Genomic DNA, 14,541 nt, shown 5'->3' with positions numbered 1-14,541 from the left:
AGTGGATAATTTCTAAGTTCTCTCCTAGTTTTAGCAATGTGAGATTCTGTGTAACATTAGAACTGTATGAGGCAGACCATCTGGTTTCTTAAGGTTCAAACTACATTCTAGAGACAAAGCAAGCAATTTAAAATACACACACACACACACACACACACACACACACACACACACACACACTCACACAACCTTGATGGGACTTCCAGGGGATTTGAGTCTCATGGGCAGAACTTCTGCATTTGGCTGCCACTTGAAGTAAAGCTTTTTGACTGTGTACTTGAGGATGACATGTTTGGAGAGAAATAGAATAGCTATGGCATCTCTCACTCTTAATTATAATTTAATCCTTTACCCAGGATTCACACATGAACGTTTTGAGCTTCTAATTAATATTAAAAATCGACAAAGTACAGCCAGATCCAAGGGTAGTTGGATATTTTCATGTCTTATGGAAAGTTAAATTGATTAATATAGCCATTTGATCTAGTTTAGCCTCCATACGTGGAAGCCATTCTCCATTTTTCAGATGTATTTCATTGATAATTGAGTCTTGTTAAAATGTAGTTATCGCACTTATTCACTGAGGTTTAAAATCAAGCCACTTTCTCGACTTTAGACACTCAAATTATACTAATATATTCTTTTTCTGAATTTTTCCTATTAAATAACCTTATATTTGTATTATATTTTATATAGTTTTCCTATCCACTCTTTCATTTGATCATCACAACAGACTTCTCTGATAAGCTGGAAGTAAAATGATGTCTCCATTTTAAAGAAGAATAACTGAGATTCAGGTGCCAAGATCACATGTCTAGAAGTGACCACACCCCCAATTATTTTTTCACACTTTTCATTACCAATGAATGGATGGGTTTGTTCTGCTATTCAAAGGGCATCTTGCTCAAGGCTGGTGTATATTTGTAAGCTCCTCACTAATGGCTAAATGTTCTCACACCACAAGAAATTAGTCATAAAAACACAGTGTGAATGATTAATCTATATGCTGCTGACAGATATGAATGATGGAAGGATACTTTGGAGAAGAATATTTTGTATATTGTCATAAAATTTTACTAATGTTTTTGATAAGTGTAAAATACGTGAGGAGTACTTAGGTAGATAAAATGAACTTAGAGCTGGAAGAGGGGGAGCACCCCAGAAAGAGAACAATTTCTAAGGAAAATCAGAAGGTGCTGGAACAGGAATAGCCAGAAAAATTTACAGACCAATTACATTGCTCATGAGTGTGATTTTCTGCAAGTTCAGATTTCTCAATCTGTACACCTAATTCAATGCTGTCCCCTTCAAAGAAGTCTTCTTGAGAGGCTATATAGTTATTCCATTGATGTTGCTTATTAATTGAATTATTTTTGGAACTTCTTTTTTATAATTGCCTTCTGAAATAGATACTTTCCTTTAAATATTCTTGATGGTGTTTTAGATAAAGGCAGAATTATTCAGCACAATGTCTGATGGAAAGGTGGATGCTTAAACCAGATAATTTATTTCCCTCCTATCCTTCTTCTTCCTTACCCCTCTCCTCTATCTCTCTCTTCCTTCCTCCCACTTTTCCTCTCTTTCTTTCCTTCCTCTTTCCTTTTCTTCCTTTTTCCTTCTTTCCTTCCTCCTTTCAAAATAGACGAGACCAAATTGTTTTACATGTCTCATAAAGTTTATTTGAAGACTCCAGAAATTATTCAGGGTCTTTGTAGTAAGAATACATTTTCAAGTATATTACATTGGTGCTTACATTCTAGTTTGTTGGTTTAAAATATCCTGTCTTGTGGTTTTGTAACTATATTCTCTGCAATGAATTCTTCAGGGCCTTTGGTTGGAGTGTTAGAGTCATTGCAAACTGTAGGAGACCTGAATATTACCTTTATACTAATGATGGGCTTGGGTGAGCAGCTCTGGGCTGAGAGCTGAGGAGCAGGGCAAGGAGTGGAGCAGATTGAGCACTGAGTTGTGCTGGGGATGCTGCATGTCACTGAGTGGAGGCGTCTGGAGACAGCAGCCAAGGTGGGATGGTAGAAAACGTGAAGCCATGGTATATGAGGAATATGTAAAGGACTTAGGATGCTAAGCCTGATGTTGTATATGAGAATCAGGCTGGTGTCAGGAAAGGACATGGAACTGGAGATATTGCTTAAAATGTTACTTCTGCTCCCAGTTACCTGTGTAACTGTCATGCTGGACCCTTATTGACTCCAATAGCGATGGCACCATATCTGAAAGGCCTAAGAAGAGACCCAGAGATAATGAATGAGACATAGGATTTACTGGGGAAACTTACATACAAGGACAATCCAGTGGTGGTGGGCTGGACAGGAGAACTGCTGCCATTTGTAAAATACATGTCGTTTGTATAGCATTTTCACTTAGCAATGTTCACCTAAACGTTCATTTAATCCAAAACAAAGGGCTTTGATCCCCTGTATGGCCTGCATTCCAAGAGATGAACTGGGGGTTTAGATGCCCTTCATAGATAAAAAGTGAATTTCTGGGTTGGCTATTCCCAGATTTCTTAGCTTAGGGCTCCGAACATACATTTTTCTTAGACTGTAGGGTCATTCTCAGGGTGTGCATAAGTTATTGCTGTCAGGTGCATCTGCCATGCAATAACATTGGACAGATAATTTAACCTCCTCGTGCTTGTTTTTTAATCCATCAAGTTAAAATTATAGAACTAAAAGAGTTTAACAGTTCTTTAAAGAGTAAAATTGATTTCATAAGGGATGTATGACAAATGTCTTTAAATACCTGAGAAACTCATGTAGAAGAAGGATTAGACTAAGACTGTAGAATCTCTAAAGAGGAAACAGGTATCAAAGGGTTGCAGGGGAGGAGGTTTCAGCTTTAAGTAAGAAAGAACTAAGTAGCCAACACCGAGATGGCTACCTTGAGCCTGGAAAGGGCCATTGAAAGTTCCCCATCAGTGAAAGAATTCAAGAAGAGCTGAGAAGACTAATTTTATGGTATAGAAGGAAGCATAAACTGTAAGAAGTGGTAGGCTAGTTGATTGTGAAAATCTCTTTCAGTTCTAAGATTCTAGGAATCGCTACTCCTTTGGGATCTTCTGTGTTCTTGATTGCATTTGTGAGGCCACACAGGACCAGGGAATGACAGGCTTAAACATCCCAGGTAATTCTGGAAATGCGAAGTGATCCATGAGGGTTTGGCTCATGCTGCGTAAGCATCGTTAGAATCACCAGAAGAATATGCATCCTAGCAACCTTGTTGTTTAACCTAATGTTACCTGGAAGAATCAAAGAAGACCTCCCAGTTTCATTGAATGAGAGGAGTTAAAAAAGAGTCTTTAAGCTGCCTCCTTTAGCATCCTCACTGCAATTACAAGATACCCCTTTTGCTTCTTAGCAGGGACATGTCTCACAAGCAACATTAAGCCCAAGGCTCCAGAGTAACATATCATGTGAACACAGAGCTAATCATTATTGATTCCTTGGGCCATTATGGTAAAAGGACATTAATTACCATCAGTGCAGTTGCACTAATGCAGTTGTAATGAGCATGCCTTTGGGAATTCCCAGTGAAGGGACTGCTCATCAGATGACAGCAGGAAGAGGGGAAAAGGGTGGGCTAAGGTGAAGGTGTCCAGGAGGAAGACAGTTTCATTGGTCTGACTCTAGTTACCTCCAGTTTCTGCTAATCTATGCACAAGTAACCAGAGCACTCTGTGAAATGCCTTTCCCACCTTTTCCCATTCCTTAGTATTTTCTGTTCCCTATACATAGTGTAATAGCCCTGGTTTCCAGATGCATCCTGTCATATCAGATCCCTGCTTACTGTACTCATCTCACAACTCTTAGAAGTATGGGCTTGGCAAGACCTTAGCAAGAGTTAAGGAGTATGTACATATCTCTGGGATAGAGGGAGACTCTAGGCTCCTACATGCCACCTTTCTTAGCAGAAAGTTGTCTTGGTACACTCCTACTTTCATTTCTTATCTCTACCACCTCCAGCTTTTAATCCACCTTTGTTTTTCAATAGCAATTGTTAGCACTTCATGAGACTCTACCATGCACCAGGCCGCATGGTAAGTGGTTAACCTAAGTTATCCTCTTTAAGCCTTACAAACCTAATGAAGTAGGTCCCTTTATTACCCTAGTTTTTGCTGATAAGGAAAAACACAGAGGCTCAAAAAGGCTGAGTAATTTGCTCAAAGTCATACCTCCAGACTGAACTTAAACCAAACACCTTTTTAAAATTTTTTATTTTTAATTTTAAGTTCTGGGGTACATGTGCAGGATTGCAGGTTCATTTTACAGGTAAACTTGTGCCATGGTGATTTGCTGTACCTATCAACCCATCACCTAAATATTAAGCCCAGCATGCATTTGCTGTTTTTCCTAATGCTCTCCCTCTCCCCACTTCCCTGCCTACAGGCCCCAGTGTGTCTTGTTCCCCTCCCTGTGTCTGTGTGTTCACATTGTTCAGCTCCCACTTGTAAGTGAGAACATGTGGTGACCAAACATCTTTTATTTAAAATTTTTATATTACTTTTTCATATGATTCCTACTATGTGAAAACTTGGATGACTCTATTGCATAATGAAATGGGAGTTCAAGGAGTACCAAATTTGATAATGGTATCTGTATTTCTATTTACTTGTCTGTCTCCAGCCAGCTTTCTCTCTATATACCTGACTGCCTTGTTCATGGTATACCCTCTTCATACTTTTAATCTTCCTTTTATTTTATCTTTACAGGTATCTGATCAACGTCACTTTTGAGGGGAGGAATTTGTCCTTCAGTGAAGATGGTTACCAGATGCACCCGAAACTGGTGATAATTCTTCTGAACAAGGAGAGGAAGTGGGAAAGGGTAAGACAGGTCTTTGACAATTCTTGAGCAAAGTAGAGTAGAGATGTGAAATTTTGCAACACAGTGAAGGAAAGTAGTCCTTCGGCTTTTGTCCCTACACCTGTGGGGCAAGGGATCAATACCCTGATACACACGAGAAGCCATTTCTCAAACTTGCATGTTCATTTACTTGCTATTTTGGTTGATCAAGAGATTGTTTTCTTTATGTATTACCATTTATTGTTGATAATTGCATTGCTGTCTGAATCATGACTTTGTTTTCGTGGAAGAGTATGTGTGTACAATATAACATAATTTGGTGAAGAAACTGAATTAGTGGTATAGTTCAGGAGTTGTGTCCTAGAGAGCATCTGGGAAGCTTATAAAGATGAATTTATGAGAAGAAAGGTTTAGACTTATTGTGGTTGAAGGATTCCCATGCAAGGCTCTGCTCAGAATCTCTCCCACTGCCAGTTGATCACAGTGTTTGAAATTCTACCATCAGAAATTAATTTCTGTGGGCACCAGACTGTCTAGGTCCAATTCCCAGCTCTATGTAGGATCTTAGACAAATCTCTTCACTACTTTCAAGAAGTTTATCTCTGGCCTCATTTTCTGGTAACTCTCTCTAGAAATATACAGCTGGATTTCACTACTTGGTGTCTCAGTTTTCTCATCCATAGAAGGAAAATAATAATAATAGTACCAACGGGTATAAGGATGAAGTATACGTAAAGCATTTAGAAAGGTGCCCGGTGCATAGTAAGCACTCAGTTAGTATTACAGTTTTTATTATTCCACATTCCCAGTTGAATACAAATATTCCTGAGAGTAACGTCATCACTGATTTTTCTCCAAATATGTTCTGCAGTGCTCTTGTCTCTCGAGACATTTTGCTGAAAAATAGTTTTACAGACACATAAGGTTGGGAGGTGCTACCTACTGTTTCTCACTCTAGGACAGTCTTAGAACATACTAACCCTTGGAAGTTCAGAGGTGTCTTATAGCAAAGAAACATCTTTAATTTTATGTAGAATGGAATTTCCCAAAATTATTCTACCTCAAGACCCCTTTGTTCATGATATTCATATTCCATGAAAACATGTTGGGAAACTGATTTAAGACAACTTCCGCAGTTTCCATGGGCCAACTGGCTGGGAATGGGCTTCAAAATGTTAGCATAGTTCTGCCTAGAATGGAAATCCAGCTGTATATTTCTAGAGAGAGTTACCAGAAAATGAGGTCAGAGATAAAATTCTTGAAATTCACAACCTCATCACAGAGAGCCCTGGACAGCTAGTTGTGTGAATGTGCGAATGCTCACCTGAGAAACTAGGCATGTGTGGCTCAGGCAGTAGAATCCAGGATCTAATTCTTCAAGTTGAAAGACCTCAATCTGTCATGCATTTTCTCTTATCAGATAGGGCACAATTATAAGGCTTCAATTATGCCAGCTTTTTATTTAATCTTATTATTTTGAGACAGGGTCTCACTCTGTCACTCAGACTAGAGTGCAGTGGTGCTGTCATAGCTCACTGCAACCTCAAAATCCTGGGCTCAACCTGTCCTTCCAGCTCAGCCTCCCAAGTAGCTGGAATTATAGGTGTGCACCACCATGCCTGGACAACTTTCAAATTTTTGGTAGAAATGAGGTCTCACTATGTTGCCCAGGCTGGTCTTGAACTCCTGGCCTTAAGTGATCCTTCTGCCTCAGCCTCCCAAAGCACTGGAATTAGAGGTGTGTGCCACTGCACTTGACCTGCCTGATGTTCTTGATTAAAGTTGCCCTCCCTCCACTGAGTTATCATTTGTTCAGAAATGGTTGTTCCCTGGGCTTCTGCTTTTCACTCCAATCAAGCTGCTTTCACTGCTGCTCTAGAGATGTCATAATTTAAGAAATGTTCTGGGCTCTTCATGTATAACAGGCACTTCTGTCTGTCTGCAGAAGAGGAGCTATTAATAACTGAGGCTTCATAGGTAGCTCATAAGATGTACAGAGGGGACAGCTTTTTTTGCAGTAGGCTCACAATTACTGTCTCAAGCAGGAGGAGGCATCTCACAACTGCCTTTTCTTAAAGAGACACTACTCACCATCAGGTCATATTGGCTCCTCTTCTTGAGTCCAGAATCTGAGGCCTGCATCCCCGACCCCTTTCTAGAACTAGACCCTTCTTCCTAGGGTTTGGATCCCTTCCCTCACCAATTCTACTTTTATTCTAACTCTTGAATTTATTCTTTACTTTATATATGATCCAGGAACTATGTGACAATTTTTTAAATGGGCCCCCTTGTCCCTGGTACCTGCCTTTACTCCTTCAGATTAGTCCAAAATATGGCTGCCAGAATGAGCTTCCAGAAGCACAACTGTGACTGTGATGTTCTTTCTCTGCCCAAAGCCCACTTGAGCCTTCTGTGGTTTATGGATTGGGGCTAGACTTGATCTGTTCTTGCATTCAAGGCTCTGGTCTCCCTTCCAAGCCTTTCTTCTCCTCCTCATGATTTCCTGTCTCACAATTAAGCTACCCTGGGCTTCTTCTTGTTCTGAGAATGTACCTTTGTAGGTCCCGTCCCCTGTACATGTCATGATGTTTCTTCCTAGAATGAATTATCGAATTACATAATCATAACCATCCTTTGAAACCCAATTAAAATGTTGCAGCTTCCTTCCCTCATCTTTGATTGAGATAAAATCTCACACTCCCTTGTCCCCTATAGATTTTGTCCATATGTCTGAGGTAGCACCCATCACATCTGCCTCTTGTTAGAGTTGTCCATATGCAAGCTTCCAAAGGGCAGAGGCTGTGTCTTTAGCTCAATTGTGTCCTCACAGCAACCTGTAAGAGCGTATTTCATAGAGCAGTTCAATAAATATTTGTAGCATGTATGAGAATCATTACATAATAAAAGAATCCCAAAATCTACCATTAAGAATTCAAGTTTATGTTGTTGCCGTTGATATGGTAGGTGTTGTTTCGTGGGGAGGGGGAGGAGAAAATCTTCGTGTAGATTGAATTTTTGTAGATCATACTTTACATGTACTAAAGGAAATTGCTATTTAAAGGAATTCCGTGGTTAATCTTTTTGTAAGGCATTTGGGAGGGGTTGAGATAATAGAATAGAACATTTTCATATCGACTCAATTAAACCAGGGAACACTTTGGAAAATAGATGTCTAATGTTCATTGAGGTCATAGAGCCATGTAGCTCCCCAACTTGAAGGCTCCTATTAGGGCTCACCTGTGGGCAGGGAGGATGGCAGGAGCCAGGTGTGGCTCCAGGGAATGGCTGGGTTTTGGTGAGATTGCATCATGGAAAGTTATATTGGTCCTTCCACTGTTATCCTCGTCCCCAGGACATCATCCTCAAGATGCCTAATGCTGCTTCAGAAGGTCCCCTTGGTCCAGGGAGGATTTAGTGTCAGTGGACTCCAGGGAGGCAGGCACCAGGGTGAAGATTCTACAGGGAGGAGTTGAACACTGGACAGATAAGCAGGGGAGGAATGTGGGTTTGTGGAAGAAATATGGGCTACAGATAGGACTCTCAGCCACCGGTCAGGCCACTAACTAGCCATGGGACCTGCTTTTTTCACTTTTCTACATTTTTCTTTTCTCATCTCTAAAATGATAGCATGGGACTAAGAAGACTTCTTGGGTCCTTTCTAGTGCTAACTTCTCGGACTGCAAAATCTCCTTGTAAATAAATAGCAGATTGGAAAAGAAATTGGGTGAGGGATGGAACACACAGGAACCTGAGCTTGTTTTGAAGGGCGTAACTCCTAGGGCATATTTGTCATTCCTGTCATTTAAGTAAATATTTCCCCAGAAAGGCCCTCCTAGTGACCCATGATGAGGTAGTCACCCAGTCACGCTGTCTAACAGTAGATTTTAATTTTCCTCAATACACTCATTATCTGGCGTTCTGCTTACTTGCTTGCTTGTTTGTTTATTGCCTGCCTCTTCACACCAGGATGGATGCTTCCTGGGGGCAAGGACCTCGCTCACCTCTGTAATTCTGACCCTTCAGAAGAGTGCTTGCCTTCAGTGTCTGGACCACTCAAAAGATAATTGCTAAATAAATGAAGAATCCGTATGCTTAGGAGAACTAGAATATTGACAAGCTATTTCACTTCTACCTTGAAAATCTCCCATTTAGACACAGAAGTTTACTGGAGACAGCATGGGAATAGGTAACTTCCCCTCCTCTGGAGTGAGCACCCCAGTGCCAGGGAAGGACTTGGGGGGAATTGTCAGGGAGGCCCAACTCCCAGTGGAGTCGTACATGCGTGACCAGCTTTTAACAAGGCATCTCGGGTCAAGGAAGATTAAGTTGTTGGTGTGAACCATGTGATAAGACTTCCCAATGTTCCTTTAGTTTCCTAAAAGTAGTCCCAATGCTACAGTCTTACGCATTTTGTTCCCTTGGGAAGACTTGAAGTCAACACAACATAGTCTATGGTTTTGGAAATCAGAACTGAATTCAGTTCTCCGTGTTGCCGTTTATCAGCTAGTAATGGATACTACCTGAGTTTGTAACATAGGGTTTTACATAAGGCTGTTGTAAAGATTCAAAGAGGTTTTATAGTCAAACATCAGTGAATAGTCACTGAAACAGTTGGTCTCCAACAAATGTCAGTTGGTAGTCAATACCCTTCTTGTGTAATTTTTAAGGTAATATTTGCACATGGTAAAAAATCAAATGGCACAAAAGAGTACCCAGTAAAAAGAAAGTCCTCTTCTCATCTATGACCCTTTGCTTCCCTCTCCAGAGCAATGCTGTTCCCAGTCTCTGGAATCCTCCCCAGAGCAATTGTTGTTGCCAATTTCTTATGTACTCCTCTGAAAATACTCCAAACATTTACAGATTTGATACATTTACCCAAGTACTTTAATAAAACAGTGAACAGTATCTGCTCTTGTGAACCTTTAATGGGATCCTATGTAAGGAACCTCTAGGAGGCTTAGGGGGCTAGAATAGCAAAGAGATCTCTGGATCAGAATTTGATTCACAGAAAGCCAAGAACATCTCTCTGGTATGTAGGAATGTGGAGAAGGACATTTAAAAAGAAATATTTTACACACACACACACATGCAGACATAGCATGGTGAGTTGGAAAGGGTAGAAATGGTGAAAAAAATCATCGTGTGCAGACTGGGCTCATTTGTAAGGCTTCTAAGTGGGGGGCAGCTGCATAAACTTGCTTTAAAAATAGTCTGGCACAGAGACGCAGTTCCAACAAGCTTTAAGGCTTCTGTCTCTATCAGAGCCTCTCATGATTTGCTTCATTGCTACTGCTCTCTGCTTCCATTTAATCGTTCCTAAAATGGTGATAATAAAAATGAAATGCAGTGGGGGTGTGCTCCAAGTAATGACTTCAAGAAATGATGATGGTGCATTTTTAGGCTCTGAGATGTAAACAGACCTTAAAGGGACTGTCTGGGTCAGAATTAAAGGAGAGTATGTAAGATTTGCATCTCTGCTTATCTTTTTCAGAAAGAGACAAGAGAGTGTTTTATAAGCCCACTCCCTCTTACCTGCCTCCACCTACCAGAAAACTCCCTTCCTTGTGTAGATTAAAAACATATTCAGTTTGTGTAGATCATTCTCTGGACTCCCCAAACCTGTTTCCATCTATGGCTTTCAACTCTGAGATGTCACGGCCACATCCACCAGTAAAGGAGAGACTAGAAATGAAAGTGCCTGGCACACAGTTTTGGACTCGTGATAGTACTCAGGAATTAATGGATGGATCAACTGGAGGGAAGGAGTGCAACCAAACTGAGAAAAGGGAGACCCCCGCAAGAGCTAAAGCAATGAAAATGTAGTAAGACAGAATGCTCTGCCAGTATCGGCAGCCTGGAATAAATAAGACAGGCTAAGGGACACTGTGTCTCTAGTGACCTCGTGTCCAGGAGGTAGCACCAAATCCAGGGTGTGGGGGCTCTGTGATCCTAGCCCCTAAGGACTACGGTGATCATAGTCCACAATGATCAAATCAGTGTTTACACAAATAGAGGTCAATCACTACCTCTATTGATATTACGTGAAAGCTTTTGACTGGCAAAATAAAACAGCTCCTCCATCCCTGCTCATGCACATTCACTCACTCAGCACAAACTGGCAGGAACCACATCTGTGTGCCTCTCCACTATACCTCTGTGCATAGCATGGTGTGAGACATCACTGAGCAGGCCAGTAAATGCAGTGTTGGTGACTGCCTGGGCACAGCTGGACAGACTTTGTTCCACCTCCCAGCCTCAGAGGAGAGGCCAGGGGATGATATTCATACTCCTCCAGGCTCTACAGAGGGCATCTAAGGGGGTGAAACAGAAGCTCCTCATGGCAAGGGTGTCTGTTCAGGATCTCCTGATACCACCGTTTGACAACATGCTATTTTTACTGACTTTGAACTGAGTACTAATACGCATCATTGGATTAAGGGATTAGAAGACAGGATCCATGGAGAACGGCTGTGGGAATTGGGGTTGTTAAGGGAAAGAAAAAAAAGGCAATGAGGTGATGACTTATTCTCTTTAAATGTATGAAGAATAATTGTACCAAGTGTAGAGATCAGCTGTTCACTTTCTCCTCTGAGACACAACCAGAGTGAGTGGGCTTAAGATGAAGCAGAGAGGGTTTATATTAGCTACAGGGAGAATTTCTTAATAGAGAGAAGTGTTGAGTACTGGAACTGTTAATAACACCAGGGGATGACTTTGAAAGTCCTCAAAATTGTATATGTCCTTGTCTGTCTGTAATGTACAGCCCTGTGCAAGCAACAATGCGTGAACTAAATGGCTTATCCTCCCTATCTCCCCACCTCCCCTCCCTCCCCTCCCCTCCCCACCTCCCCTCCCTTCCTTTTTCCTTCCCCTTCTTTCTCTTTCCCTTTCCTTCTTCATTCCTCCTTTCCTTCTCACACCTAATTATTAAGCACCTATCATGAGCCAAGGCTGCCCCCACAAATTTGTATCATAGCTTTCCTGGTGGCTGGGAAAAACAAAACAAGTACATTGCAATAAAAAAGGTGCTTGTTGTGACGTTTAACATTTCTATAAACTAAGGTGATTTTTAAGTCTTACTATTTGATACCATCTAATATTGGGTTGATGTTCATTAGTAAAGACTCCACTAATGTGCATTTTACTTATGACAATGACATGGGGCCACTGGATTACATATTTTGTTGTGTTTTTCTGGGTTGTGATTAGTGCAGGCCCTCACATCCAGATGTTTCCTTGTTCACTGAGCTCCAAGAGCCCTGGCCAATCCTGTTTGACTACACCATTCTCCAGGGTTCCAGAAAGAGATTACAGGGGGCAGCCATGGAGAGGAGGAGGTAGAGGTGTGCTATTAATCCCTAAAGTCTCAACATTGCTGTAGGCTCAGTCCAAAATGTCAAGCTGCTACTCCCATGCACGTTTCTGAAATAATTCAAAGAGAAGAGCAGGGTGTATTGGGGGAATAGACTTTGGAATATCATTTAAGAAAGGCTGGTTGTCTTCCAGTGCTTGTCATCAGCCACTGAATGAAAAGGATAAAAGAACAAGATAACCTTGGTTGACTTTACTTTTGAAACCTGTATATGCTGATGGAGAGAGAAAGCAGAACTGAACTCAGAGGCTGAAGAAGTGCTGGCCTAACCTTGGTTTCAGGAAAAACAGTGAAAAGGAAAGTGTCCCCAAAGCCAAAAGATGGCTTTCATCCATCTCGTTTAAATGTTATTGAGATTTTTGTTTCATGACAGTTATCTGTGGTTGGTCCCTGAGTCCTCTAAACAATTTTTTCTAATTTTTATGTTATAATGCTTTTCCAGTACTGGTGTTGAAGAAGAAAGAGTGGTAGAGAGATGAGAAAATTTTATGTTTATATCCAGGATAAAAACAACATTTATGATTTTCTTATTATGTAGGTAATTAATGTTTATTAAAGACATTTGAGGGGATAAAATAAAATTTACCCATATCTGCACCTACAAAGAATTAGCAGTTACATTTTATTTTATTATTTTTTTTAATTTTATTATTATTATTATACTTTAAGTTTTAGGGTACATGTGCAAAACATGCAGGTTTGTTACATATATATTTTTAAATTTCTTTCCAGTGTTTTTTTTTCTGTGCAGTCTGTGTGTACACTCTAATACAATACAGAATAATACAGTAGAATTGGGATCTTAATGTATGGATAATTTGCAATCTACTTTTTTCTCTTCCTAGGATATTGTGGACATGTTCCCTTTTTATTAAATGTTTTTCAAAAGCATGAAACTTAATGTCGAATATTACACTGTAAGAATATAAAATGCTCAAACTGGTTCACTATGATTAGACATTCATATGCATGTTAAATAGAAACTCTGGTTCTCATATGAAAATAATTTCAGAGTTGGTGGTCTAACTTTGATGCCATAAGATTGCTTTTTAAGATGAGAAGATTTGGCCCCTTTTTTTCTTATCCAATGTCCCTAAATGTTAAAAATGAAAACCCTTGATTTGGGAATTGGTTCGTTTATGTCGATTCTGCAACATCCAGGGGGACACATATGCAGTCTGGTGGAAGGCTCTCCTTTGTTATTTCGGGTCTGCTAGGAGTCCCAGAGGGTTTTCTCTTTTTGATCTTCTCATACAGTGCACTGCCTTCTAACTTTGTTGAGATGTGTATTTCTTAACTTTAGTAGTTACACCACAGAGAATGGGGTTGTCCATGTGTTCCATGTCTGTCTGCATTTTTCATCATATTGGTTTTATTTTCTTGAAAGTTGAAGGTTTGTAAAATTCAGACTCATGTTCCCAAGGAGTCTGCTACTGACTACTGCTCAGTATGAGACCCTTTCCAGTGCTGTTCCTATTCTCTGGTTCATACATGACCCAGAAGGGAGAGAGCAATGCCCTTCTTTCACCAGTAGGGATAGAACATACCTGACTTGCTGTTATAGCAGTATACTATAAAAATACCTTTACATATTTTTCACCAAACAAGCTACTTTGTGCCTACATTAATAGCATATTGACTTTAGCTAAGACCTGAAGTTTGGCATTAAATCTATACTATCTGATTGTCCTTCATATGCAAGCATGCCTTTATTGATCTAGCACCTGAAGACCTTATGCATTGAGTTTTTCCTGCAGTGATGATGGATTTGTACCAGCCATGCACAGACTCTATCTCCACAATACCTATTTATGAGAGCTGGCCAGAAACAGGGTAGAAATAATTCATGTATACAGGAAGAGAAGCTCTGACCTTGGCATGTTAACTCTGCCAAGCAGCCTGTGGTACAAACATTTTAAAGGAAGTAATAGCCAACAACAACAAAAAAATAAAATTTAAAAATAATAAAAGCTATTAATAAAAACCATGAACATTTCCCACAGCAGCCATAACATTCAGATTATTCAGGGTGATTTTATAATTTTCTCTATTAGGGTGATTTCTGCTCATAATTTGGTGAACCTTTTAGTTTATTCTGACAGAGATGTCTTAAGGTGGCTTGCTTAGGAGCTTTTCCACTTTCCTTCCACCCTCCCTCTCTGTTCTGTGGCCAGGTGTCCTTCACTGTCATACAGGTGGCCCATTGCTGGTTTTACAGGCGTTCCAGGTCTTAGTTCTGTCATCTAACTGTTCTGAAGGTTTAAACTTAAAGCAAATCTGTGCCAGGGGAATGGTGAGAAAGAAAGTATGACCCTGGAAGGAGAAGAGTGCACATAGAAGACAGTC

The 14,541-nt window shown here is 40.4% G+C and overlaps 1 protein-coding gene across 3 annotated transcripts in view; it reads left to right on the top strand.

The window, feature by feature from the left end:
- Window positions 1-14,541, top strand: part of GRIN2B (glutamate ionotropic receptor NMDA type subunit 2B) — a 421,004-nt gene that overhangs the window by 299,229 nt on the left and 107,234 nt on the right. For all 3 annotated transcript variants that reach the window (XM_032159685.2, XM_032159686.2, XM_032159687.2), the window contains one exon: window positions 4,730-4,844. In XM_032159685.2, the coding sequence (XP_032015576.1) occupies window positions 4,730-4,844 (115 nt within the window). The remainder of the gene's footprint in view (window positions 1-4,729; window positions 4,845-14,541) is intronic.

This window comes from Hylobates moloch, unplaced genomic scaffold, assembly GCF_009828535.3.
Source record: "Hylobates moloch isolate HMO894 unplaced genomic scaffold, HMol_V3 SCAFFOLD_8, whole genome shotgun sequence".
Classification (NCBI taxonomy): domain Eukaryota; kingdom Metazoa; phylum Chordata; class Mammalia; order Primates; family Hylobatidae; genus Hylobates; species Hylobates moloch.
The sequence above is the reverse complement of the archived record's forward strand: the minus strand, read 5'-3'. Positions and strand labels throughout refer to the sequence as shown.